General features: G+C 38.1%; 1 protein-coding gene across 5 annotated transcripts in view; it reads left to right on the top strand.

The window, feature by feature from the left end:
• The window catches only part of ADAMTS18 (ADAM metallopeptidase with thrombospondin type 1 motif 18), a 78,773-nt gene that overhangs the window by 9,447 nt on the left and 44,178 nt on the right, over positions 1-25,148 (top strand). For 4 of the 5 annotated variants that reach the window (XM_032195436.1, XM_032195434.1, XM_032195435.1 and 1 more), the window contains exons 4-6: positions 19,401-19,683; positions 23,402-23,601; positions 24,326-24,409. In XM_032195436.1, the coding sequence (XP_032051327.1) occupies positions 19,401-19,683; positions 23,402-23,601; positions 24,326-24,409 (567 nt within the window). Of the gene's footprint in view, positions 1-19,400; positions 19,688-23,401; positions 23,602-24,325; positions 24,410-25,148 lie in introns of those variants that run through there. The other variant, XM_032195438.1, reaches the window with a different exon arrangement.

Below are 25,148 nucleotides of genomic sequence, written 5' to 3'. Positions count from 1 at the left end.
TACAAGCAGTACACCGGTTTGGCACTTACAGTTTTTTATCGCAGTTATATTTATGTGCATAAGGTATTTAAGATAATGCTTTCAGATTTGCAATGATTGTGTCTCTGACGTACAGTTTGCCCCATACTCAAAAGAGATTTAGTTTGATCACTGGGACAGCCGTCCAGTACTGCCAACGATGAGAGAAGGGCAGAGGTCTGAAAACTGTTCTCAACTTCAGTGGTTTTGAAATTTGCAGTCCATGGATGGGGTAAGATAAAAGCTGGGGCCATGCTGTGCAAAGGCATCCAGAGTTGTGATGCTAATAATTTATCAGTTGGTTCTATAAGACAATTTCAGAGCTATTTGCATCTGATTTCACTGTCTCCTGGACATAAGTATTGCTGTGGACCTATGGATTTTTCTGGGGGATTTCTAGAAGATACCTGTCTTTTTTTTGGAAGTTGCACTGTTCAGCGATAACCTGACAACACCCCCACTAAAGTGAACAGTCTATTTAGTCATCAGAAGTGTTCCCTCTAATTTCCTGATCACGCACAGCTGTTAGCTCTGTGCGACACATTTTGGTCTTCTCTCAGTGAACTAGTAGGAGAAGGGTTAAACTTAGTTATCTGCAGTGAGAGGTACACTGGACCTGCAGTGAGAGCTAGCACTGAACCTACCGCAAGTTCTATCAGCTGAAGCTCAGACTTCATTATCTTTTTTTGTAAAACCCACTCATTTTGTGTTAGGAAGGCTGTGACTAGCCCTTAAATGGTATCTGAATTGAACCTTAATGGATAATTACATTACAAACAAGGTTTTCCTCTGTCTTTTTGATCATGTCACTGGGAGCAAAAATGTTGGTTCTTTCTTGCCTTTTCTTATCCCATTTTAATCCCAATTCTGTTGCTGCAGGTCTACCATAAATTACAGTATGCCAAAGGAATTTCCTATTGATTTGCTCTGACAGTGATTTGACCAGCTATGTGAATAGCTGATGGAAGCAGAACTTATCTTTGGTTCAGACAGTAGAGCGTTGACTAAAGCTTCGAGGTAAACATTTACAGAAACTTGAAATCATAATGCCTTGCAGCTCAGCACAATTTACAAATGTATTAATTAAGCTTCAGTACTGGCTTTACTCTGTGTTAGAAGAGACTCATAATAGGTTGACATCAGTAACCTTTTATTGTTTATCGTGCTCGGAAGTCACTAAGAATGAGGGTGAAGAAATGTCAAATAATCAGGTCATATGCAAGTGAATGAGTCTTGATGGTTGAAGCTTAGTACCGTGGGAACCATTATTGTCCAGAGTAATTTCTGGAACAGTCAAGTTAATTTCTTTTTTCAATGTTAGTTCATAAGCTGGGGAAATCTACAAACAATTTATACAGTCAGATGAAAATTCTTTTCCTGAGTCTCATAGGTAGCTTCACAGCTAGTTCCTGACACAAATTAGTAAAACAAAAAAGTCTGATGACAAAGATAACAGGTCTTGAAGTTATTCTTACTGAAATAGCAAGGTCCAGCATAAATGCATTTAATAGAAGAGGAAGCTGAAGCAATAAAGTGATATTTACTTGCAGAGACAATAGGGCATTGCCTTTTCACTCTTCTGTGGCATTAACATTTCTAGCTGCCCCACTATGTACACAGCTCTCATGGCTTTATGCTGTGAGGACTGGATTCTTGCTGTTCACAGTGGGATCACTTGAATGCTTGTGCCTGCCTGCCTAATATATGTTAATTGAAGGACTTTTGTGTCTCAACATCTTTATTAATATTAATGGAATGAGATTTTTAATGGACCTATACAAAATATGCTTGACCTAGCTTAAGCCCTCACTTTTGTTTTTCTACTCTGCAGCACAGTGTGGCTTCCAACTAATTTAAGAACGTAATATTATATTCTGTGGCAGAATACACAAACTAATGAAACATGGATTACTCTTCAGATCTTCAGTTTCTTTGCCATGCAATATAAAATTTATGTAACATCAGAATATAATTAGTTTTTTTAAATAATGAAATTAAAAACAGATTTTCTTTTTCTTCATGCAAATTAATGCGTTTCAGTGAAGAGACTGAGCATTTAAAAATAAATCTGTCTTGAGCAAGCTTGTCTTATGTGACACATTCTTTTTTTTTCGGAAGAAGTCATGAAAACAGTAGGTCTTAAAATTAGGCTAGACTAAACCTCAAGAAATATTTCCAGTCAATACCGCAATGGGATTATTATCTGGTCATGGTATAGGGTAGGTATAAATGGTGTAAAGCAGTGTCAGAGAAGAAAGTTTAAACTTTTCAAAAAAATGTGGCTACCCAGTTTAATTTCCTGCTAACACTTGATAGAAAGTTGTGCTATTTATCTTGGTTGATGCAAGTATAAATTAAGGATTATAGTACCGATCTTGGTCTAGGGCCAGCCTGATTTTTCTGCAGCCCGCCATGGATCTGTGGATAATTACAGTACAGACGAGAAAAATGTTTCTGTCACTTTCGCACTTTTTTGCTACTTCTTCTGTCAGAGGATCATTCCTTATAGTCTGCTCTACAGACTTACATTGTTTGCAATAGCTGTCTGTGAAATCACTGTAGAGACCAACCTACCACAACAGTATATCCAGCCCCAAGTTTCTTTCTCTGATTGCTGGCTGCTCTTCATGCTAGAAGCCATGCTGAAGGCTGCATGGATATTTTTTGCATTCTCAACATCGCGGGCTGATGATCAGATTGTTTTCTCGCCTCTAGCAAAAGGTTGAGCAAAGGGGAGAAAAAGAACAACTTCCAGGCTGAGACAGAAGCGAGCAGCTGACATCCTTTGATTCCTGTACCACAGTATCTTTCATTGTCATTGACAGGTATTTGTTGGTTTAGGGGCTTCATCTAAAGCTTGTGGAGAGTAAAAAGTTTTGTGCTGGCTTTTCTGGATCAGAACCTGTCCTCAGGAGAGTTCCTCCATGTATCTTCTTGGCCATAGAATGAAGAGCGACACCATTTCTTTGGGTAAAATTACTACAATTACTCCTTGATTTAGAAAGGCGTTTTTCAAATGGAGAGTAGTGCTGGCTCATCAGGAAAGTGAAGCATGTCGGTTTCCACTGACAGACCCTAAAACACATCTTGTAAATAATCCAAGGTAATACTGTATAATCAGATTTTCCTGAGTTACAAAATGGAGGAAAATGGCCTACCTGAAAGGCAAAGAAACCCATCTACAGACTGCCTGTATCCTATTCTAAGGGACTACTCAGACTAACAGCAGCCAGACATGAAATGAAGCAGGAGTTCAGGTGGCTTCCCAGAGAACCAGCTGCTGCTACTGCTGCTGGAAAATGCAGTGAAGTGCTTGGCATCTGGTGCCTGCAGCTGCCAGATGTGTTTCAGTGAACTAACACCAAATGTTTTCATTATTGCTATGCTGCCAGGGTATTATGACAATGAAAGAGAAAAGGAAGTGCAATGGCCACCAAAAAATTCAAAGTCAAAACTAAGTAAATGTAAAGAGGTTACTTGGCCTAATCCTGATCAAGTCTTGGTGAAGTAAAATCTGGCATTTAGAGTAAAAGAGGAAAGTAGTTTCAGGCTTGTTTCCCTTGGTTGACAGGAGTTGGATTTCACAGTCTTTGACCTGCAAAAATGTGCAAGGATGTTAACACCTGTCTTCCTGGGAACACCTGTAGGAGGCAAGACCTTATTTGTATTTTGCCCTTGGTAGGAGAGCTGAATAATTGCATAGAGGAGGACATGTAGTCTCCTATAGAAACAGTTAAGTGATACTTGTGATTCCTCTGCCTATCGGAGAGCCCTTGGTGGTCATTTTCACTGTCTGAAGCAGGGTCCTACAGCTCTCACTCAGTGAGGGTCATACATGAACCCAAATACAGGGTGGGAGCCATGACAGAGCAGCATACAGTCAGGGCCATGTGTCACTGAACATCAGACTAATGATATGGTGACAAAGTTTTGGTTTCTACATCAGCCTGCGTGACAGATGTAACACCAGTGAAAGGATAATTTGGACCTGAAGCTGAGTCAGCAAGACCAGATGATATATTACCACAGACAGTTGAAGCTGAGATCAAAAATGTGCCAGACTTTGGTTTTGACCTGTGTATGTCACCAGTTCTATTTACATGTTTTCAGCTTTTGGGTTGTAGTCCCAAAAGAAGTATATTTTTTGTTGTAATTTTCCAACCGTTTCTTGAAAAGTAGCTTTCTGGTGTACAGAATAGTAACACAAGACTAAAATAGTTAGAATCAGCTTGAGGCTGAAGGAACAATATATTTTTATGTTGTGGCTGTTCACATGATTTATTTAATCATTTTAAAGATTTCAGTTTGGGAAAGTCAGGAATGCACTCTAATGTGAGAAACAAAACAAAAGAAATGTTTTTTGCCCAGAATGAAGGTCTGTGTTCTGCAAACTAGCATTTGTATGGCGCAAAGGATACTCAGCCTCCACAGGCCTACTTTTCTAGTGGGTTTAACAGAAGATTTGGAGTATTTCCCTGTGGGGCTGTGTTGCTACTTGCCATTAACCTGCTCTGAATGGTGCCCCTGTGCTCCAAAATGCATCCATAGTGTGCCACATGCCTTTAAAGGCCGTTTATCTTCTGGACCTGACTTTTTGCATTTTACTACTCAGTAAAAAGGAAGAGAAATTGATGTATACACACATACATGTCTATACCAAAGAGCTGAATAGGTGCTAGTGTGAATCTTGATTTTACTAAAGACAGTGCAATGCAGTAAATATGAATGTATTTTCATTTCCATAAAGTTGCACAAGGCAATGCTCTCTAGAGCTGTTATCTTTTCTGCCATTCAATAGCAATATTGTGCTAGCAAAATAGTAACTATAATTTTAATCAGCTCCTTCATGTTTCTTCCAGGAAGGGACTCCAATTTTAAGAAGGACGATGTTTGATTTTTATAGTAAGTGGATGAATGAAAAGTAATTGCAAAAAATGACCATGACATTTATCAGTCCTGCATGACTTCTATCATTATATATTAAAACTGTTAAAGGAAGAAGTTGTTATGAATTCATAAATTATTTTATACAATTTACTTATGCAAAAAAATACATTTAGGTTTGATGACATTTGTAAGAATTGATAGTAGTATAAATAATTTGAAAAAAACATGGAAGTCCAGTGTCCCATTCTGGCACTTTTGAGGAGTTCAGTAGAGGTGTACAAAGAAGAGTCCAGGGTAGGAGTGAGCAAATGTGGAATCTTGGGCTGAAACTATGTCAACAGGATGGGGAGTGTAGTTTCAACCCTCTCTTATCTTCACAGCGTTTCTTGTGCATGCTAGCTCTGCAGCGAGATGGTTGATTGATTCATAGCAACTGATGGCCAGTTTAAAATTACAAAGCTTTCAATTTCCTTGTTCCTGGCAGATGAAGAGGGCGGGCATTTCCTGATTATATGGTATACATTCAAAGTATTTCAGTTCCCTATGGTGCTATTTGTGACTAATTTACTTCCATACAACATTAACACTGCTGGTTTTATGCTGTGGGAGGAGTGTATAGTGTAACATGCTGTGAAGAGAGGAAATGTTTCACAACAAGAGGTCCTTCTGGCTTTTCCTCTGTTTATGTTACCACCTGGAAAGTAGAAAAGGTGGAGTAAATGACTGATGATCCAGATGCATGAACAGTCACATCTTTAGGCATGACACATTAAGCTGGGCAAATCCACACAGAGAAATGGCAGGATTGCACTTTTACTCCTGAAAGCAAATATATTCTGATGTAGGAAAATGTGTAGGCATGAATAGCACGTGACTACCTTCATGCCACTGGTCTTTTGGCAGGCCCTTTAGCCAAAGAAAGTGACCACTGAGCAGCCAGATTATTCTGGGGAGAAGTCAGGGATGCACTAAGGTGAGAGACAGGGGCTAGGGACAGGATATATCTGAGAAGTTGTAATGTGAAAATGATAAATCAGGGTCTGTGCAATCAACATTGAGGTTCGGAGGGGCTCAGAATGAGGGGAACACATTTTTTACTCTTCGTGTTCACTTCCGTAATTCCTGCCTATGGCTGTAGACAAGTGATTTCTTCCTTATGGGAGTTGGTGTGCTTTGATGCACTACTTACTTGACTCATGCAGCACCTCTCAGCCCACCAAGTGTATCCTGATTTCTAAGGGCTCAAGATACAACAGTAGCTAAACTATGCAGCACTTCACTCAGGTTGTGCCCAAAGTCCACAGAGAGTCCTCAGGTCTTGTGTTCTGTGCTGCCAGGGTGGAGCAGGGAGCACATGCAGGCCCTGGGACTGGGAAATACACACTAGCCTGATGTGTCTGTAACTCTCAAACACTTCCTTGATGTCCCAGAGCCTCTGTGACCCTGACAGCACATTCCTCTTCTTGGAGCTTTTTTCTTAACCTATGTTTAACCTGACCTTTGCTTAACCTACCGTTCAGTAGATTCATTGCAGAAAGAAGGTCAGGCTGCCTAGGAAATTATCCCTGCTAAATCTTCTGTTGATTATTTTTTTTTACCATCTTTTTGTAACTTTGCAACATGTTAAGCTGTCAACAAATTACATATAATTATATTTCCCTTGACTTTACTGCATTTGTAATTCAACTAGAAGGCCTATAGTGCTTAATAAAGTGACAACTCCTGTGGCAATAGATTTCCAGATTTCTTGGACCAGTTTAATATAGAGAATATCTCATGGAAGAAAACATCACTTTCAAGTACAGTCTTCCCTTTGACACTTTATTTTTACCATTTCTTGAGGTCTCAGAGATCATCACAAGGTTATGTAGATCTTTCGGGTTCCATGGTCCATATTAGAAGGTATTACATTGACAACACTCTACTGTACAAATGCTTTGATGAAAAAATGCTATTCACTTGCTTGAAATTCACAACAAATGTATGCTTGCTGACACAAGAATCAAAGGCTTCCCTTTTTGGATGAATCTCTAAAGGACTCTGTAGAAATGGAATCCTTTGTGTCCTTTCCTCATCTTCTTTTTTGTCCTCTGATTCTCAGAGGTGCTTATTGGAGCTGATTTCATAAATGAAAAGAAATTTGTAAATATTCCTACACCATCTTACATGCTTTTATTAAGATGCATCCCTGCTAAAGAGTCACATAATTCATAGGCTTATACTAAAATCTGCATATGGTAAAATCAATGTAACCTTTCATGACTGCTGTAGCTCTGCAGGCCTAGGCAGTAAGTCAAACACAGACCTGAATACTTGGAAACTGTTGTGTTAACAGCCCAAGTACTGGTTTAGACTTGTATGTTGTACTCTGACCCTGTCAGCAGGCAGGATGTCAACAGATGTAAATTGATGTATTGCATTGAGGAATGGATTTAGCTCACTTTATGCTGAAAATTTGGACCAATATTAAGGTAGTGATATTGTTTCCATTTTAAGAGGACAGTTTCTGCATGCTATTGTATTTGATACCAAACCAGGACATAATTGTGGTGGTTTTTACATGAGGTCAAAGTTGTTTCTACTACAGAGATTACTGCAGTTAGAAAATTATGCTGAAAATTATTTCTCATCAAACTTTCATTTATAATTGTATTAAAAACCTTTCTAGACAGGGCCAAATTCACTCAGACTTCCTGTGTTTCATTTCAGTGGTGAAACCAGCAAGACAGTTGGCATGCTCACCTTTGTGCATCATTCCCTTAAAATCAAAACATAGACTAATTTGTGGGAGGGAGGAGTGTATGTATGCACAGTTTCGAAGGAGGACAGAAATTAGGGCAGTATATCTGGGCACAACCATTTGGTAACTTGTTACCTTTGACTACAATTGGGAAAACAAATCTTTGGACCCCCGGAATACTTGGCAATGTAATACCATGAAGGCAGGTTTCATGGCTATAAACAGTGCCCACAAATATGAGAGTTTTTGACGGCATGCAGTTACAACATTTATCTTAGCAAATAACTCCTTATTCAAATGCTCATTCTAAATTAAGACCAGGACACTAAAGTTGTACCTATTGGATACTATATCTCTAAATCTGACATGGAGTTGTCATTGTACAGGATTCTTAATGTGAAAAACCTGAGAAAACGGTGAGGTCTTATTTTAAATCGTTGGAATGATACTGCTCTGTATTTCAGGTTTAATGGTATGAATTGCATTCAAAGTTTTACTGATCTGCCATTTTTTAGAAAGAAAACACGATTCACACACACCTGTTTTGAAGAGATGACTACAGCAAAAGCAGAGAAGATGAAATTTATTCTATCCTGCTCCCCCTTTTGCAGCAATGCTAAGCAATCACACTTCATCTATAGGCATGTGTGAAGTGTAAAGAATTACAGCAAGAGAATTCCTAGTTATGAGCAAACCTACCGACCTGCTCAGACTCCAGTGAATGTGACCACATTATTTCAGGGTCACATATCGTGTCGCACTGTGAGTCCTGTGACTGGGGACACATGGCACAAGTCCATCTAGTGACGTGATGAGGGACAGATCATGGGCAGAGCCACATTTGAGCAATGTGTCTTTGAACAGGGTGCTTACCAGTGTGGAGCCCTGCTAGGTGGCACGTACTCAGCTACCATGACCTTGTATGCTCTGGTCAGTGGATGAGAGCTCAGGCTGCTGAGTGGCATCCTCAAGGCTGGGGCTGCAGGGGGAGAAAGGCCATGTGCTTGTAGTGACGGAGACAGAGGCATTTTAGAACAACCCAACTGGAGTCAAATGTGAGTCTTCACAAGTCTGTTTTGACCATCTGCAGTGTAGAGTATACTGGCCTGCCTTTAGAACTGCGAAAACTGAGGAACGGAGAAGCTGAATGACTGAAGAACTGGGAGTTTAATCCAGATAACCCAGGCGCCAGCCTGACATCTTACTCTTGCGCCATCTTTGCTTCTTAGTTTCCATCCCTTTAATGGTCTAAGCTTTTTTGTTCCACTCCCTTTCCCCTTCCCACACAGATATTTCAACATATGTATATGTCTGTGGATGTGGAATATCAGCAAAGCTGATACTTTGCTCCCTACAGAGTTCTTTGTGACCACTCTCTCATGTAACTAATCCATAGCAATGTATACTCCAACAAGGAAAATTAAAAGGTTGGGAACCACTGACCTAACTTCTTAGTAAGCAATACAGCTGGCAATCAGATGTAACCCGAGCTCCTCACTATTGGAGCTGCCTGAGCTATTCATAGCAAAATAAAATTGCTATGGGAATAGAGCTGGATTTATTTTGTTTGAATGCAAATTATCCCAGGTCAGACAGGCTCAGATCTTCTGCCCCCTCAAATTCATTTGCATCAGCTCTGCTAGGCTAAAGCTTTTATCTGGAGGATCTTCAGTGGGGAAAAGTAGATATGTGTAGTGAACTGCCACTGTCTAGAACATTCCCTGTGGGGCTTTGACACAATCATTGTAAGCCACTCTGAGCAGAGTGAAGGGTCTGCCATCAGCTAGTCCTGTGCGGTGTCTGAGCGTGGTTAGTCTCTCTGTCTTGGCTGCAACTTCAACAAGGTGTCTTAAAGGTCTGAAGGAGCCTTTCACACTTGTTTGCCACTCTCACTCATGATTTGTAATCTTCTGAAAAGCCTAGCTGCCAAAGTCCTATCATCACAGGAAAAGCTGAGTTTTCACTAAAAAAATAGACCAAATATGACTCTAGTACACATGATCATAAAGGGTAAAAAAAACACGTTAAACACTCAATCCAAAATGTTTCAAGAAATCAGAAAGCAAATAAAACACCAAAGCCCTTAAGCATTATTTAAAAAAAAAATCTCGTAACTTACAGTATTGTGCAAGGCCTGATTCAAGACTTCCAATGTTTGGAGCTGCATGTGTGATAGGAGGGAATGTTCCTTATCAGAAACAAGCAAACATCTGCTAATGCTGAGATCCTATGGAAAAGAATCTCTAAGTACTGATTTTAGTTATCTGTTATCATCAGTTCTTTTGTTTTAAGCAGTTCATTTTTGGTGTCATTATTACCTAAATAGTCTTACTGGTTTTGCTTTTATCAGTTATAGGATCAGAAGATTGATTGACAAGGCATGCCATTTCCGTAGAATATTAGTACATCTGAATTTCATCAACATAAATTCATTAGCTATATACAGAGGAGAAGAATCTTCCCAGTGCCTTTTCATTGCACCTAGTCCTTTGAGCAGTATGAATAATTCATAGTGGACCATCCACAGGGCAACTTTCTGCCCTGTCCAAAGGTCTGTTAAAGATCTAGATATCTCCAAGTCACATTTCAGAGCTTTAAGAGGAATATAAATGGTGCTTTTATGGGAGGACAGGGAGGGCTGCACTTCCTATGCTTCAAAGTTAAAGGTAGGGCTCCTCTCGCAGGCAACGAATTCTGTTACATGCGATGCTAGTTTAGGGGACTAACTGAGCTACCTTTTGAAGACAGTTGGCCTGTTACACTTGGTGTACCATAAGTAACTAATCAACTGTAAGACGGCACATGACAAGTACGGGCTGCCTCTTTTTAGGAAAAGTGAAGCATAAATGCATTCATAAAACAATCCTGCTGTTTCCTGTTTGCATTGTGATGGATTTCAGAGCTGTCATAACTAATAAAATATCTAGATTTTATCTTACAGTTGCAGGGATTTGCTTAAACAGGCCATACCCAACTGCTTGTACAGCTACCAAGCCTAAATTCAAGCAGCTTGTTTTAGCTAACTGCTTTCCAGAACCATTGTAACAAGCCAAAGAGCCAAACAGTCAGTGCCCATACTGATGGAATCGTTAACGAAGTGATCTTGAATGCACTTGGCAAAACACTTAATTTAAACTGTAGTTTGTGTCATAATGCTGTACTTTACATTAGTACTTTTCTTCTGTTCATTTATGATGCCTACTGTTTTTTTGTTTTGTTTTGTTTTTTTAATATGAGAAATGAGGAAGCTCAGTTATATATAAGCAAGTATTTAATCTTTGGCAAAGCAATCAGATTTGTGTCAGTTCTAGAATATCTCATTACCCTGCAATAAATACCAATTTAATACATTTAAATACCAATGTGACTGGTTCTATTACCTTCAATGGAGGAACAAATAAGAGTATTTCCTTATTTGCCATTTGTTGACAGAGGATTGCATAAAGATGTTTTAAACAAGTTCAGTCAACTGCAGAAATACAAAGGCACTATTCAGATATAATGTTGTCTTTGTTCATATAGGAATAATTAAAGACATGCAATTTTGTTACCTCGTTTTAATAACTGCTGCATGTTCTGCATAGCAATTCTTTAGAGCAGCCAAACAGAGTAGTCTTTCATGACTAATTCAGATTGGCAATTTAAATGTCTTACTCTCCTTCTGTCAGATCCTCTGATAGTAAAATGTTATGTTGTTAAGAATTCCTAACATTTTACATTTGCAAGAAATCTATATATTAGAAAACAGAATAAACTCAGTTATTTTGTGGGTCATTTAGAACATACAGAAACGTGATCAGCTGAGAGCTCTCAAATTGAAATAGACAACCAGTGATTCTAATGCTTCTTTCATAATAAAAATAGTATGTATAAAGTCCATTAACTTAACCTAAACATTTGGTGTGGTACTGAGCCAGATATTGCAATCTGGTGAAAATCAGTAAAGGTCTGCTGAGGTTATCCACATCAGCCAGGGCCTCAGACCAATAAAACATTACATTTGTACCTTTCTGATTCTGGGATAGTCCTCAGTAACTGCCCATCTACAGACTCGATGCTATTCTGAAGAATGGGTGAATTTGTTTGGCAAACATAAAAGCTAGGGAATAGTTTAGTTAACTTAAATTCTCTTTTGTTTAGTGTGTTCGCATGACTTTGTGCTGCCTGGTTTGGGACAGGATCAAAAATGAAAATGCTCTGAGTTTTACTCGTGGGATCTCTGACTTCAATAATACATGTGTATTATTGGAAACCTCATGAGAGTCCATTCTCACTAGTTTCCCAGAACATATTCTTTCCCAAATTGTTATAAAAGCACTCTGGAAATGCTTGCAGTTCAGAGACAATGTTCAGTTCAATGGGAGCTCCTGGGTGCTTAGCACTCTAAAAGTTGGAGATTTATTTAACAACCTGTGGATGGATTTAGGGGGGCAGACCTGTCACTTTATGTTGGAAAATCATGGATCGCGTCCCTGTTGCTGTGTCTCAGAACCTTGTTAAATTCACCCAGTGCTTCAGTAACATGGGTGCATCTGTATGAAATGCCCTTCTGAGGGGAACAGAAACAAAATACGGAGGCAAAATACACTTCAGCTCTGTTAGCTGCCACAGCTGTCGCCTTTGCAGCTACCACCCAGAAAAGGGGCTGTAGGTCATAGCAGAGAGGGAACAAACTTCTTTAATTACCATGATTTACTGCCATTGGTTTGGCTGTTTGCTCATGCTGCTTCCCATGGGTAAAGATATCTTTCACCTCTGCAACACTTCCCATAATTCAGCTCCTTCATTCTGCTTTGCCAGATAAGTTGCTTGTATTTTTTCTACCTGATTTCACATCTTAATTTGCTCATTTTGATTATAGTTTCCAGAGTATTGACATTTTGACCCTAACCTGAGAGGTGCTCAATAACCCATCTCTCAAAAAGTTAGTTAGCGATATCAGGTATCTACTATTTCAGGTCACTCTGTACTATACTGCTGGCTATAATTCTTGGAAATAGTTTTGCTTATGACTGTAGTAAGGTTATAGTCTTACATATTTTTCATTCTACCACCTTAACCTATCCGAAGAGGTGAGTCTTCCTCATTACACATTCTCTTAAGAAACATTGATTTAGACTGCCCACAAGATGTGGGATTGCTTTGAACAGCCTTATACTGGTATTGGTTGAATATCCTGGCTTTGGAGGAAAGAAAAATTCATGGCATGTGTGAGAAAACTGTATATCCCTTTTCAAGGCTAGACCCAAACCTCATTCTAAGCAGCTGGCACTTTTTGTCATCTTGAGGGAATTTTGTAGCAGGCTGCTGGTATATGCATGGGGGACTGCCATCTCTGATCATGCATTTGAAATGGATCTGAAATCACCATTGCTGTTCTCCAAGCTGCTGGCCAAGAACTAGCTCTGTTACAAAATACCGTGTAGACACATAAACATTATGCTGAGCTTGAGCTAATAAGCCCAGTCTCTCAGCAGCTACATTGCTCAGCTGGCTTGCCTCCAGCTGCCTTGGACCACATGCAGACTGCATGGAGGGCTAGTCTCAAACATGAAGAGCATATCTATACTTCATAAAGGGACTACCACTAACCCTATAAAACCCGATGGAAGGGACTCATCTCCCTCTTTCTGCTTCTAAGATGCTGATGATTCCAGAACTGGAAATGGTCTAGCAGAAAATTCTCACAGGTGGGACATATGAGCTAGGGGAGGCCCTCCTCCAGCAAGGTGGAGAATGGTCTTTTGCGATGCTAAAGGACCAGAAACCTAGCATCACATCAGGGCAGAAAACAAGAGTTTGGCTTTAATTAAAATGAACTGTAGCTAAGCTCATTTCATGAGTTTTCACTATGAAGAGGAGAAAAGCGCCAGTATGCTGTGACACGTGATGGTCCCAAAATACTGTAAAGTGAATTCCAGATATAGAGGCAACTTGTGGTTGTGGACCTCAGATAATTTTAAATAACCAGCAACTATTGTTCTTAGGTCATCTATTCTTATTCTATCAATTTCAAGGAAGTTCTACATTTACGTTTTTATTTATTTTAAGTAGAACTAAAAGCTGTACTTTGTGCCTGTGATACGTGCTGTAATTCTCGTTAAGATGTTTGAATCAATGACTTGTGTGCTGGACAGTTGGCTAATAACACAACAGAAGTCTTGGATCAGTGTCCACTGATGTCTGTGGGAAGGTTTATGCCAATTTCAGTTGGCCTTTTGTCAAGTCTTTTAAAACTTTGTGTGAATATTTGGAATCATTTTAACGGGTGTGAAACTACATTTAACTCTGCTTTTTGAGAGATTTTTCATTTTGAGTACATGCACACTCGCCTAATGGTATAGACATCATTAACTTCTTTGGCCATGGTTTTAGCTGCTACCAGTTTAGACAGAATGTTTCTAGCACTCTCGATTTTATATATATACTTATAACATTGAATAAAGCATTCTGGAAATGAGAAGTATTGCTTAGGCAGTACATGCACATGTTCTTTAGCACTTGTTTTAGCTGAGATATTCCCGTCTGTACAAATTGTAATTCAGTTTTGTGTCAGTCATTATTAAGTAGTTTTCTTTAGCAGCGACGTTGCAGTTAATTCATTCATAGATTTTAATTATCAGTTTCATTTCATTAGGCTTCTTACCTCATTATTTGTATTTTGCATCTGGATTATGAAACTCCTGCAACTTTATTATGCATGTGGCCAAGCTGTTGCCTTTAATTTTATTAGCATTTAATGAAAATGTCTTGTATGCAAACAGAGAACCCACAGCCATGAAGCTCTTCCAGTGTAGAGCAAGGGTTTCTTTATTATCTTAGAACCTCTTTCTCTTGTTGTAGGCAAGAAATACAAGTTTTGAAAAATCCTCTGTGTGGTATGTCTCTCACTGTCAGTGCTGTGTTCCTTATGGAGGGTCTGTTTTTTGGAGATGCTGAAACATCAGAATGAATTAGATTTACAAACCAGTAAGCTCCCAGATTGTTCACTCTGAATCTAAGAACACAGGGGGAGACGAATGGGAGCAGCCTTTGTGTGGTTTCAGCAAAAGGCAAATAATAGAAACAGGTTTGTTAGAGTTGGATTCTAAAAACCATTTTATGTGGATTTGAAATTATGGAAGATTTACCTGGTTTAGAATAGCTAAGATAAACTTTCAATGTTTTAAAGCATTCCTCCTATTCTTCAGTTTATAATCTATCAAAAAAAAAAAAAATCTTGAAGCAGGTATTTTATTATCATTTCCCTTGTCTAAATTTCATTTTGAGATTCTTCCTCCTTTTGAACTATACTGAGAATATGGAACAAGTTCCTTAGTTTGGTGATAGCACCCTGATACCGAGGAATTTTACAAAGACGTATTCCGGTGTGAAAATTCCTTTTGCCCAGAGCTAAGCAAACGCTTCATAACAAATAATGAGTGTGGGGAATGTTGCCTTCTCATCTCTTCTCAACTTGTCTGCAAACAAACTGCAAGTTCCTCTAATTTACTGATTCAGAATTATTTGCTATCCACACAGATCAACGTATGTCTTTCAATTTACTTCCCAATGGTATGGAATATCCCTTACAGAAAGAGCAAATATGTGTTGTGAGGGAAGAAAAAAGAACAGCAAATTCCAACTGAGCAGTCTCTTGGGTTTTCCTTTCCACCCTGTTCTCACAGTTACAGCTATTGTTAGTGATAACCACAGTGGGAGAGCGAAGAGGGAATAGATAGGAGTCCCTGGTCATTTTCATGCTGTGTTGTTTAGGCTTACTAAAAATGGTAGATTTGATCAGCCTGCTTCCTCTCATAGTGTTATGATCGCAGAGAATCTGAAGAAAAAAATGGAGTTTGGACCTATCCAATCCTCTTTTTGTCAGGTCCCAAACCCATCAAAATTAATGGAAAGGTATTACTGAGTTCTGATTCAAGGATAAGCACGTGTATACTTAAAGCTATGCTGGCAATACAAAAACCTAATGCATAAAATTTCCATGACAATTTTGACAGTAATTGTTAATCTACTGAAATACTTGATCTGGTGAACCATGTTGCAGATTACAGTGATGTTTCGTGTATTTGTAGGAAAAATTCCAAAGAACACATTTTTATTTTTTTTTAACACTTACACTGCCCAGGAGTACAGACTAGCCAAAACCTGGCCTTCTTCAAGGAGCTGGAATTCCTTGGCAGTATGAGGTTAGAAAAGAAGATTCTGTGCTAGTATCCTGCCTGTGTGCTCTGGGATTTCTCAGGTGGCGTATTTTCCAGACAACATGACCATAGCCGTAGACCATTTTACTTTACCTAAGGCTAAAATTCAAGAACCTGCAAGAAAAGCATCTGGTTGTTATTGCCCAATTGCCCACTTAGCACCAATCCAGAGGAGTGCATTTCTGTCAGAAGCCAGGTCAGCATTCTTGGCATTACTTTTGAATTACTGAAGAGATTATTTTAATGTGAATCCTTGAAACCATCCCATACCTGAAAGAAATGGAAAATGATCTGTGATTTAGTGAGTAACCAGGCTGCTCCGTGGCACTTCCCCTTTCTTCATGACAACTTCATAAAAGTAGATGTTACCAAAAGAAGATATCTTTCGTTCTCACAACATTTTTCAATTTGGAGGACATGTGTGATGCAAAACACAAAGAAAAAAAGTCTTATTGGAGATTTGGGTTCATTTCTGCTGAGGAAAAAAAAAAAAAAGTGAATACCTTTGTGAGGCACTCAAGTCAGTTACAGCCTATGAAGTAGTGCGGCAATATGCAGTACAGGGTCCACAACTCAGTCTGCCTTTTTTTTTTTCCTTTTTTTTTTTTTCTTTTTTTTTTTTTTCCAGAATTCTCAACCTACCCTTATAATGTTAAATATAGAAATTACATTTGGGGCTACGTTTGGTAGAAGTTGGTGTACATCAGGGATAGTTTCTTACAGGAAAATGTAGAAAACTCTTTGTTCCATATGGTTTGAATCATTTACAAAATTAATCCTACAGGAATAATTTCAGATGTGGAAACCTTTAAAATGGGGAAATAAAAACCAGATTTACTACATTTATGTTTTACATCAGAAAAAAAAAAAAAAAAAAGGCAGTGACCAGGTATCAGTGCCCTCTAGCAGATAAAGACTGCCTCTCAGAACCACTTTTAAACTGTTTAATGACACAAAACGTAAGGATTAAAATATTAGTCTTCTTCCCTACAGGAAAGTACTTTGCCATTACCAAATACGATTTGACATTTGAAATATGCCAACTTATGGCATTAAGCAGGAAAGTTAAATTCTTGTCAATGTTGTCTCTCTCTTATTTATCAGGGGCAATTTTAACTTTTCTTTAGAATATTAAATATTTAGAATATTTAACTGCATGAAGTTCAACAAGGCCAAGTGCCGGGTCCTGCACCTGGAGCGCAATAACCCCAAGCAGAGCTACAGGCTGGGAGAGGAATGGTTGGAGAGCTGCCAGGCAGAGAAGGACCTGGGAGTGATGGTGGATAGTTGGCTGAATATGAGCCAGCAGTGTGCTCAGGTGGCCAAGAAGGCCAACAGCATCCTGGCTTGTATCAGAAACAGTGTGACCAGCAGGACTAGGGAGGTGATTGTCCCCCTGTACTCGGCTCTGGTGAGGCCGCACCTCGAGTACTGTGTTCAGTTTTGGGCCCCTCGCTACAAGAAGGACATGGAGGTGCTTGAGTGGGTCCAGAGAAGGGCGACGAAGCTGGTGAGGGGCCTGGAGAACAAGTCCTACGAGGAGCGGCTGAGGGAGCTGGGCTTGTTCAGCCTGGAGAAGAGGAGGCTCAGGGGCGACCTTATCGCTCTCTATGGGTACCTCAAGGGAGGCTGTAGCGAGGTGGGGGTTGGCCTGTTCTCCCACGTGCCTGGTGACAGGACGAGGGGGAATGGGCTAAAGTTGAGCCAGGGGAGTTTTAGGTTAGATGTTAGGAAGAACTTCTTCACTGAAAGGGTTGTTAGACACTGGAACAGGCTGCCCAGGGAAGTGGTGGAGTCACCATCCCTGGAAGTCTTCAAAAGACGTTTAGATGTAGAGCTTAGGGATATGGTTTAGTGGGGACTGTTAGCGTTAGGTTGGAGGTTGGACTCGATGATCTTGAGGTCTCTTCCAACCTAGAAATTCCGTGATTCTGTGATTAAGTAGATACAGACAAAGATAATTATGAATTTGTGTTGAAGAGAGGAGAGGGGGTAAATTGTTAATCAGAATAGCATCTATTTTAATGTTCATATAATTTTTCAGGAAGCAATTTGATCATCTAATTTCATAATATGTAATCTCTTGTCAAAATGAAGATCATGGTACTATTTTAGGAGCACTACTATTAAAACCCAATGAAAAATACTTATACTGGGGAGTACTGTGAAGATACTATCGATTTGGAAAGACAGAAGTGAATTTCCATGAAGAGGGCATAGTGTCTTACTATAGACTATGGAGTACCGCCATATCTCTGATAAATCTTTTAACGGGACTTAAAGTCAATTTTAGCATTAGTTTAGAAAGCTGTGAAGATTTTACATGTAGCTATCTATTTTCACTTTCTTTATGTGTTCTGTTGAGTTTTCCTTATGGGAAACAGTTCTGAAAGTGCAGAAAATTTCACAAATCCTTAAGAAATACAGTGCTTGTATTAGTCATTAAAATTTACTCTCTTTTGAATATCCTTGGCATTCTAGATGCAGGAATTTAAGCAAAATAAAGCATCAGTTTCAGAAGGGAATATGTGATACCTGTCTAATATGTACGTTTTCAAAGAATGCTTTTTGAGGAAAGAGGTGGTAGAATCATGAGCTTTGAGGACTTAAGATGTCGGATAAGATGGTTTGTAATTGACATTTGTTTGTCTGCACATATTTTTTTGAAGCATTAGAGAAATGTAGATCTCATGGGATGTCAGTTTTGGCAGGAGGGTATTGGCACATGGTAGAGCTCCACTGATCCAAAACAAAAATCTGTATCTAGTATTATGTATATAATGTAACAGAATTACCTGATGAAACTTCGTGGTTTTTGACTTGGTAAAAAGGAGTGTTTATTACAACGTGTTTTACAAAACCGAGAAATGAAATAAAATCATAACTGATTAATGAGCTGCATGGAAATACTTCCTCAGTGCCACCCGCATTTCTCTGGCCCTGATCCTGGAAACACTTCATCACATGTGCAGTTTTATGCATAGATACTATGTGAAAAATACAGCATACTTTTCCCATACTCACTTCTGTCTTTTAGGGATCCAAAAAGGAAGATAATTAAGATACTTGATTTCACTGTTCAGTTTTCATTTGTATGAGGGCAAAAAATATAAACTGCTTTATGTTGATTAGATTGCTGGGACTTGATTACTGAATGATGATACTAAAATTTTTAGATGCTTTAACTTTGCACTGCTGTACCATAATGTGCATAGGTTTCTACTTAGAGTAACCTTATGTCTGGATTATTATTGCTTACAAAATTAGTCACGACAATGTGTGAAGGTGCTATGCTAATGTGGTGGGGTACAGCAGGCTTGTTCTCTGTGTTACCAAACATAACACCTGGTTGTCTTCAAAGTGCAACAATGCATATGTAATTGGGAAGACTATCTAGATTAAATCTTGAGTAAATGTATTTTAAAGGAGTACATTTCAGTTTGTCTAGAGGCTTTGGAGGGAGATCACTTTAAGAGCTAGCATGTTCCAGCTGTGAACTTCGACGGTCTTTCCTCTAATTTCTGCTTTTTTTTTTTTTTTTTTTTTTTTTTTTTTCGGGTTTGATAAGGACACGGAAGATAGAGTTCCTTATATCTCCGTTACCTCAGCAGCTAGCACAGGAGCACAACTACACATCACCTGCTGGACACCATCCTCATGTATTATATAAACGAACAGCAGAAGAGAAGGTGCACCGGTACACAGTAGAGTCCAATCCCAAATACTTTTCTCTTGGTCATCACAGAACTCACACTTCCCACAAGTATCATGCTCAAGTGAATGGTTACCACCCTGGAAGGTTTCAAAAGCAACATTTTTGTGGACGTCGCAAGAAATGTATGTAAGGAAACTTTCTCTCCTTGTTTGAGATAGTGCCTCTTAGAGACTGTATGGTGATACTTAGGTGCAGTTCATAGTCACCTATGTGATGGAGACATAATAATTAAGGATAGTATGGCTATAAAGGGAAATAGATATGGGAAATATGATTCTTTAAATTGATGTCATCGTTTGTTTTTTTTTTATTAAGCCATCAGATCACTGTTTAGTTCTCATTTACTTTACCTACTATAAAAGATCCCTTATCTGATTTTTTTGACATCACCATAGTTTTTGATAAGCCTTTCTGTTTTAAATCACTGCTTTTGCATAGTTAGGGTTGCCAAGTCCTTAAACTGTTCTCTGTTCTCTGTTAGTCTGGGGAAATAGAATTAATTAGGCTTGAAGGTGGAGGAGAAGCCTTCCAAATCACTACTTTCTGAGAGGACAGAGAATAAATCTTTCAGAGCTCACCATCTGATAATGAAAGTTTCAGCAACTGAGATTTTCAAAAAGAACCTCCCACGTAAATTGTTTAAATAAAATTTTGGAGCCACCTCCTAAAAAACATATTGGAGCATAGTATCCTGCCAAGATCTATTCTGACTCCTTCATTTGGCCTTCAAATTTCTGAACATTTTAGAGCCCCCTTGGACCCTATATCTGTACTTACAGTCTTCAGTTGATTCTCTTTGCAAACTGATCTGCTTCTAAGTTGAGTTGCTTAAGGAGGGTCTCCAGGATTGCACACAGTATTGAAAATATTGTCAGTCTAGTTACATTCTTCCAACTTGCTTGTGTTGTGAGAAAATGAGCAGGTTCCTTTTCCAATAGGCATGTAGGGAAGACAGAGAAAAACAAATAGAAAGGAAGGAACGAGAAAGGAGGTAGTGGAAAAGATGGCTGAGGCTGAGGCCTATCTGAAGCCAGATAACTGCTTTTTAAAAAGTGACTGCTTCTTCAAAAATCCTTGTCCTCACTGATTTGAAAGCTAGACCTCAAATGCCAGATGCAGAAGTCTGTGATTCCAACCGTAAATATTTGCATTCTGATGCAGGTCAAAGCTACCTCATTACATACTCCCTCCCGCTCCTGTCTGTTTTTCCTGATGCCTGCTTCAAAGCAAACAAAATGGTGCTAAGTTAGCTATTCTGCTCTGCAGTATTTAATTTTATTTACATTGTCCACTGTGGTCTTATTCCTTATTTGCTGTACCCCCCATGACTGCTTGTCCAAATTCAGAATTATTCATGTGTTTAGTTTTTACATAATGCTGGTCCCTGTAATAAATTAACACATTTTGGTTATTGCATTTTCAAAACCTCCTGGGATTTGAAAAGATATTATCATTATTCCTGTCTTAGAAGCAGGACTCCAGAGACACAGGAGATGTCAAAAATAACCATTGCTGCTGGATACTAAATCAATAAGCTGAGTTTTCCTTTAACATACTTATCAGAATATATACTCCTGTAATTGTGTATGTTTATTGGTATGTTTAGTGATTCCACTTAGAGCCATGAGATTTTAGCTGGATTTTTGAGCTGGGTTCCTGATAAATGAAGAACATACAGTTAGCATCCAGCTGTGCTGAGTTTAGTGTAAGTGATTTATCCATCATCACTTAGGAACTTGGTGTCAGAGGCACTGTTAAAATCCAATTAAACAAGATTTCCTTTAATTATCTTAACCATGCAACTCTTTCTTTTCACATCCTGCATTTTTTCACCTCATGCTATACATACCTGCAACCTTCTGAAAGGGAGGAGGAGTTAAAAAAAAAACACAACCTAGTTCTACACCCAGTCTTAGCTAATATATCAAACAAACCTCTCTTGTGTTCACCAAATACAATGGAATCCTGCAAATATAATCACATGTGATCATTTAGTTGAGTAGGGGCAAATAAGGGATGCAGAAGAAAATGTTATTTATTTATTTATTTATTTATTTGTTGTTGTTGTTTTGATTTTTTTTTTCTTGGTCTTGTTCTGAGATCTGGAATCATATTAATTTGAAATTTTTAGCAACATCCAGTCCAGCCACCTCAGACAGAAAACTTTAGATTGAATAAATAAAGGTGTAAGAATTGAGTATGCAGTGGTACAGAAGACAGTCCTCTGCTATTAACACTGCCTATAGTCAAGTTAATTTATCCTAACTTAAGAATGAATCCAAGTTTTCTGAACAGAAAAAGGGATGAGCATGCTGCCACTTCTAAGATCATAAATGTAGTTTGTCCATCTCATCGTCATTTGAAATTTCCTATGTTGTCAGTCTGTAAGCACTAGAGAAGTCGGTTAATCTTTCAAACTCTGCCTCACAATCTTAATATTTTTAGATCATGAGAATTCACTGGACTGTAGTCATTAAATCATGCTTGAAACATATTGCTGCATAGGTTTTATAAGTAGCAGTGAAGATAATCCAAGAACAAAACTCCACTGCTTGAGGATCAGTCTACAGGACATGTAAATATAAGCACCATTTTTTATGAGTCAAGTGCCTTGAAGTTATATTGCTTTCAAAACATGGAAACTGATGTGCCCTGAACTGAGTGCTTTACTTTTGGGTGAGGCAGGTCTTCATGTTTTGACGTGCTTCCAGAAGAGGAGTTCTCTGAACTTGTAAAGGATAATTTTTTATAATGAGTGGTGTTTTCAAATCTTACTAATACAGTCACTTGCAATGTTAAATAGAGTTCAGCGTGACTTAATTCTTGAAAGCAGATTTCTGTTGTCCATTCTGTGGTATTCCTGATTTCCCAGCTTGAGATGCTCTGTCATTGGACTAACTTTCTGATGAGGCACAGGCAAGATTTTTTGAATTACCTGAGGCTCCTTCACTTGCCTCATGTTACATCCCATGTCAAACAAACAAACAAACAAACTGTACTGTTATCCAAATAGTTAGCATGGCCTTAAAAAGTAGCCTTTGAGTTAATTCTTAGTGCCAAAGCAGCGTAGCTTTAGGTGAAAGAATCAATGAGCAATTGGAGAGTTATAGGATGTAGAATATAGATTTCCTTTCCCGTTTCGGTCTCTGAAGAAATGGATTGGAAACCATGCCATGACTTTGACATTGACCAAGCTATACAAGCACAGAGGGAAAAAGTGCACCCCAACATTAGTGTGTGCAGGCTGGATGCGCATATCCTGTTGTCAAGCCTTGATTGCTGTTTCCTGACATTTACCTATGCTAAATAAATACATTCCCAGCAGGAGCAATGTCAGTTGCAAATTTGCCACTGAATAGAACTTAATTGTGGTGTGTCTCCTTTCTGGACACTTATGGTATATCTCCTTTCTGGTGGTGGACGTCTGTTGTGGAAAGGATTTTTTTTCATCAACTGCTATGTAAGTAGCATATGCCAAACACTTCTAGATGTTATCAAAAGGACAGGACATATGTAGGTATTCTGTTAAAAATTCTTTTTTTTTTTTTTTTTTTTTTTTACCACAGATGCTACCAATTTATTAGATTAATTCTTTATTTTGAACTGCTTACAGAATACATTTTTTTTCTCCTATTTCCATCTCCCCCTATAGCCATCCTACCCTGAAGAATTAATCTTTTTTTTTTGTTTCATAAATATACAAGAACTTCCTACTCATAAGTATTAAATCATATGCTGTAAAAACAATATGGCTCTAAACCTGTGTTACTTCCGTATCTGATGAAACTGATCATGGGTGATCTGAATCCTTCCCCAAACTGAGTTTTATTTCCTTTTTAGATGCACCTAAGCCACCCACAGAAGAGACATACATTCGCTCAGATGAATATGGGACTTCTGCTAGGTTCAAAAGGTCATCTGCTAAAATTCAGAAAAATGGAAGTCTAAATGTTGAAACCCTTGTTGTGGCAGATAAAAAAATGTTAGAGAAACACGGCAAGGAAAATGTAACAACATACATTTTAACAGTTATGAATATGGTAAGATCTGATGTCATTGAAGTATGTTTTCCCTGTGAAATATTGTTATGTCAGAGTATCTTTCATTAGACAAATGGTGATACCAGAAAGGGCAGGCACAACATAGACAAGCTCTTCTTCAAGTCTCATACAATGTGTTACTTAGGCCAAAAAACTATTTATAATGATTTTTTTTTTTGGATTATCACAGCTCTGACAACACTACTGTAGGGTAAAAAAAATATAAATGTTTGGAGAATATTTACAAATGTTAAATTTTAAAATATATCTTGTATAGTACAAAGAAATCATGTATGCTGAAACTGAAACTTAGTTTCACAAGTCTTAATCTGTTTAGTCTGATGTCACTCCTTGAAACAAAAAATTGAGAAAGCAAATTTATTTTGAGAAAAATAATATAACTAGAAATACATTTTCCTTTGTGGCCTTGTTCTCCTTTAATTTTTTCTTCAAAACTTGAACTTTAACACTGATTACACTTGATCTACGAGAACAAGGACAGAACAAAGCCCACTGAAATCAAGTTTTCAAGTGTTTTGAATAAGTGGAGTGGTTTGGGGCATAATTCTGGGTTAAGCTCTTTTGGATTAATCCTAAAAGATATATAATTCCATTAACTTGTATTGAAAAATGAAGGTGGATGTGATAACTCAATACATATGTCTATTTAAAAAATATTTTTTAATACATGTAGATAATATTTCATTTTCAATAATCACTACAGGTTTCCAGTTTGTTTAAAGATGGAACAATTGGAAGTGACATAAACATCATTGTTGTGAGTCTTCTTCTTTTGGAACAAGAGCCTGTAAGTTGTATCAGGATTTTCATGGTGTGTACTTCATTTGATACTGTTCACAGGGAACACTGGATATTCCTCTGTTATGTACATGAACTTTCATTAGAAGTCTTTGTCATTCTTATGACATAAAGTGTGAGAAGAAGATTGAAATCACAAAAAGCTCAAAAATTCTTTTCTAGATGTCACTGCTTTTCCTTTTTTCTTTTGATACTAAAACCTTCATTTTCATATAAATGTTCTTTAGAAACTTTGAAATGCATCCAATAAGATAAAACTTAACAGTTTCCAACATTTTCTTGGAGAAGGCTGGAATGAGAAATCTACTTGTAGGTTTTGAAGTAGGCTCTCCAGTGGGATGAACAGAAGAGAGAAAGAGACAAAAGTTCCAAACCATAGACAGCATGTAACAGAAGGTCGGAATGGAGCTGATTCTTTTGGCAATGGTCCTGAAAGAAAAGAAGAAAAAATCTTTCCTGATGAGAAAAACTTTTGATGGGTTAATTTACTTGCATAATATTTTTCCTTCACCAAAATCTCCAAAAATTTTAATCACAAGGTTAAAAATATTTTGGTATTCAGTTTTATCAGGAATCAAATCCCTATTTATTGTATTTCAACTGCTGACTTTGAAAATATCTGTGTCTGGTGAATGCTTCAGTTTTATTCTATAATTCTAATAGATTAATTCATCAACTGAATTGGTCATCACAAATAGTAAATACAGGATTGCATAAGTTCACATAGA

This window comes from Aythya fuligula, chromosome 12 (assembly GCF_009819795.1).
Source record: "Aythya fuligula isolate bAytFul2 chromosome 12, bAytFul2.pri, whole genome shotgun sequence".
Taxonomy (NCBI): Eukaryota; Metazoa; Chordata; class Aves; order Anseriformes; family Anatidae; genus Aythya; species Aythya fuligula.
Note: the sequence above shows the minus strand (reverse complement) of the source record. Positions and strands in the feature narration are given on the sequence as shown.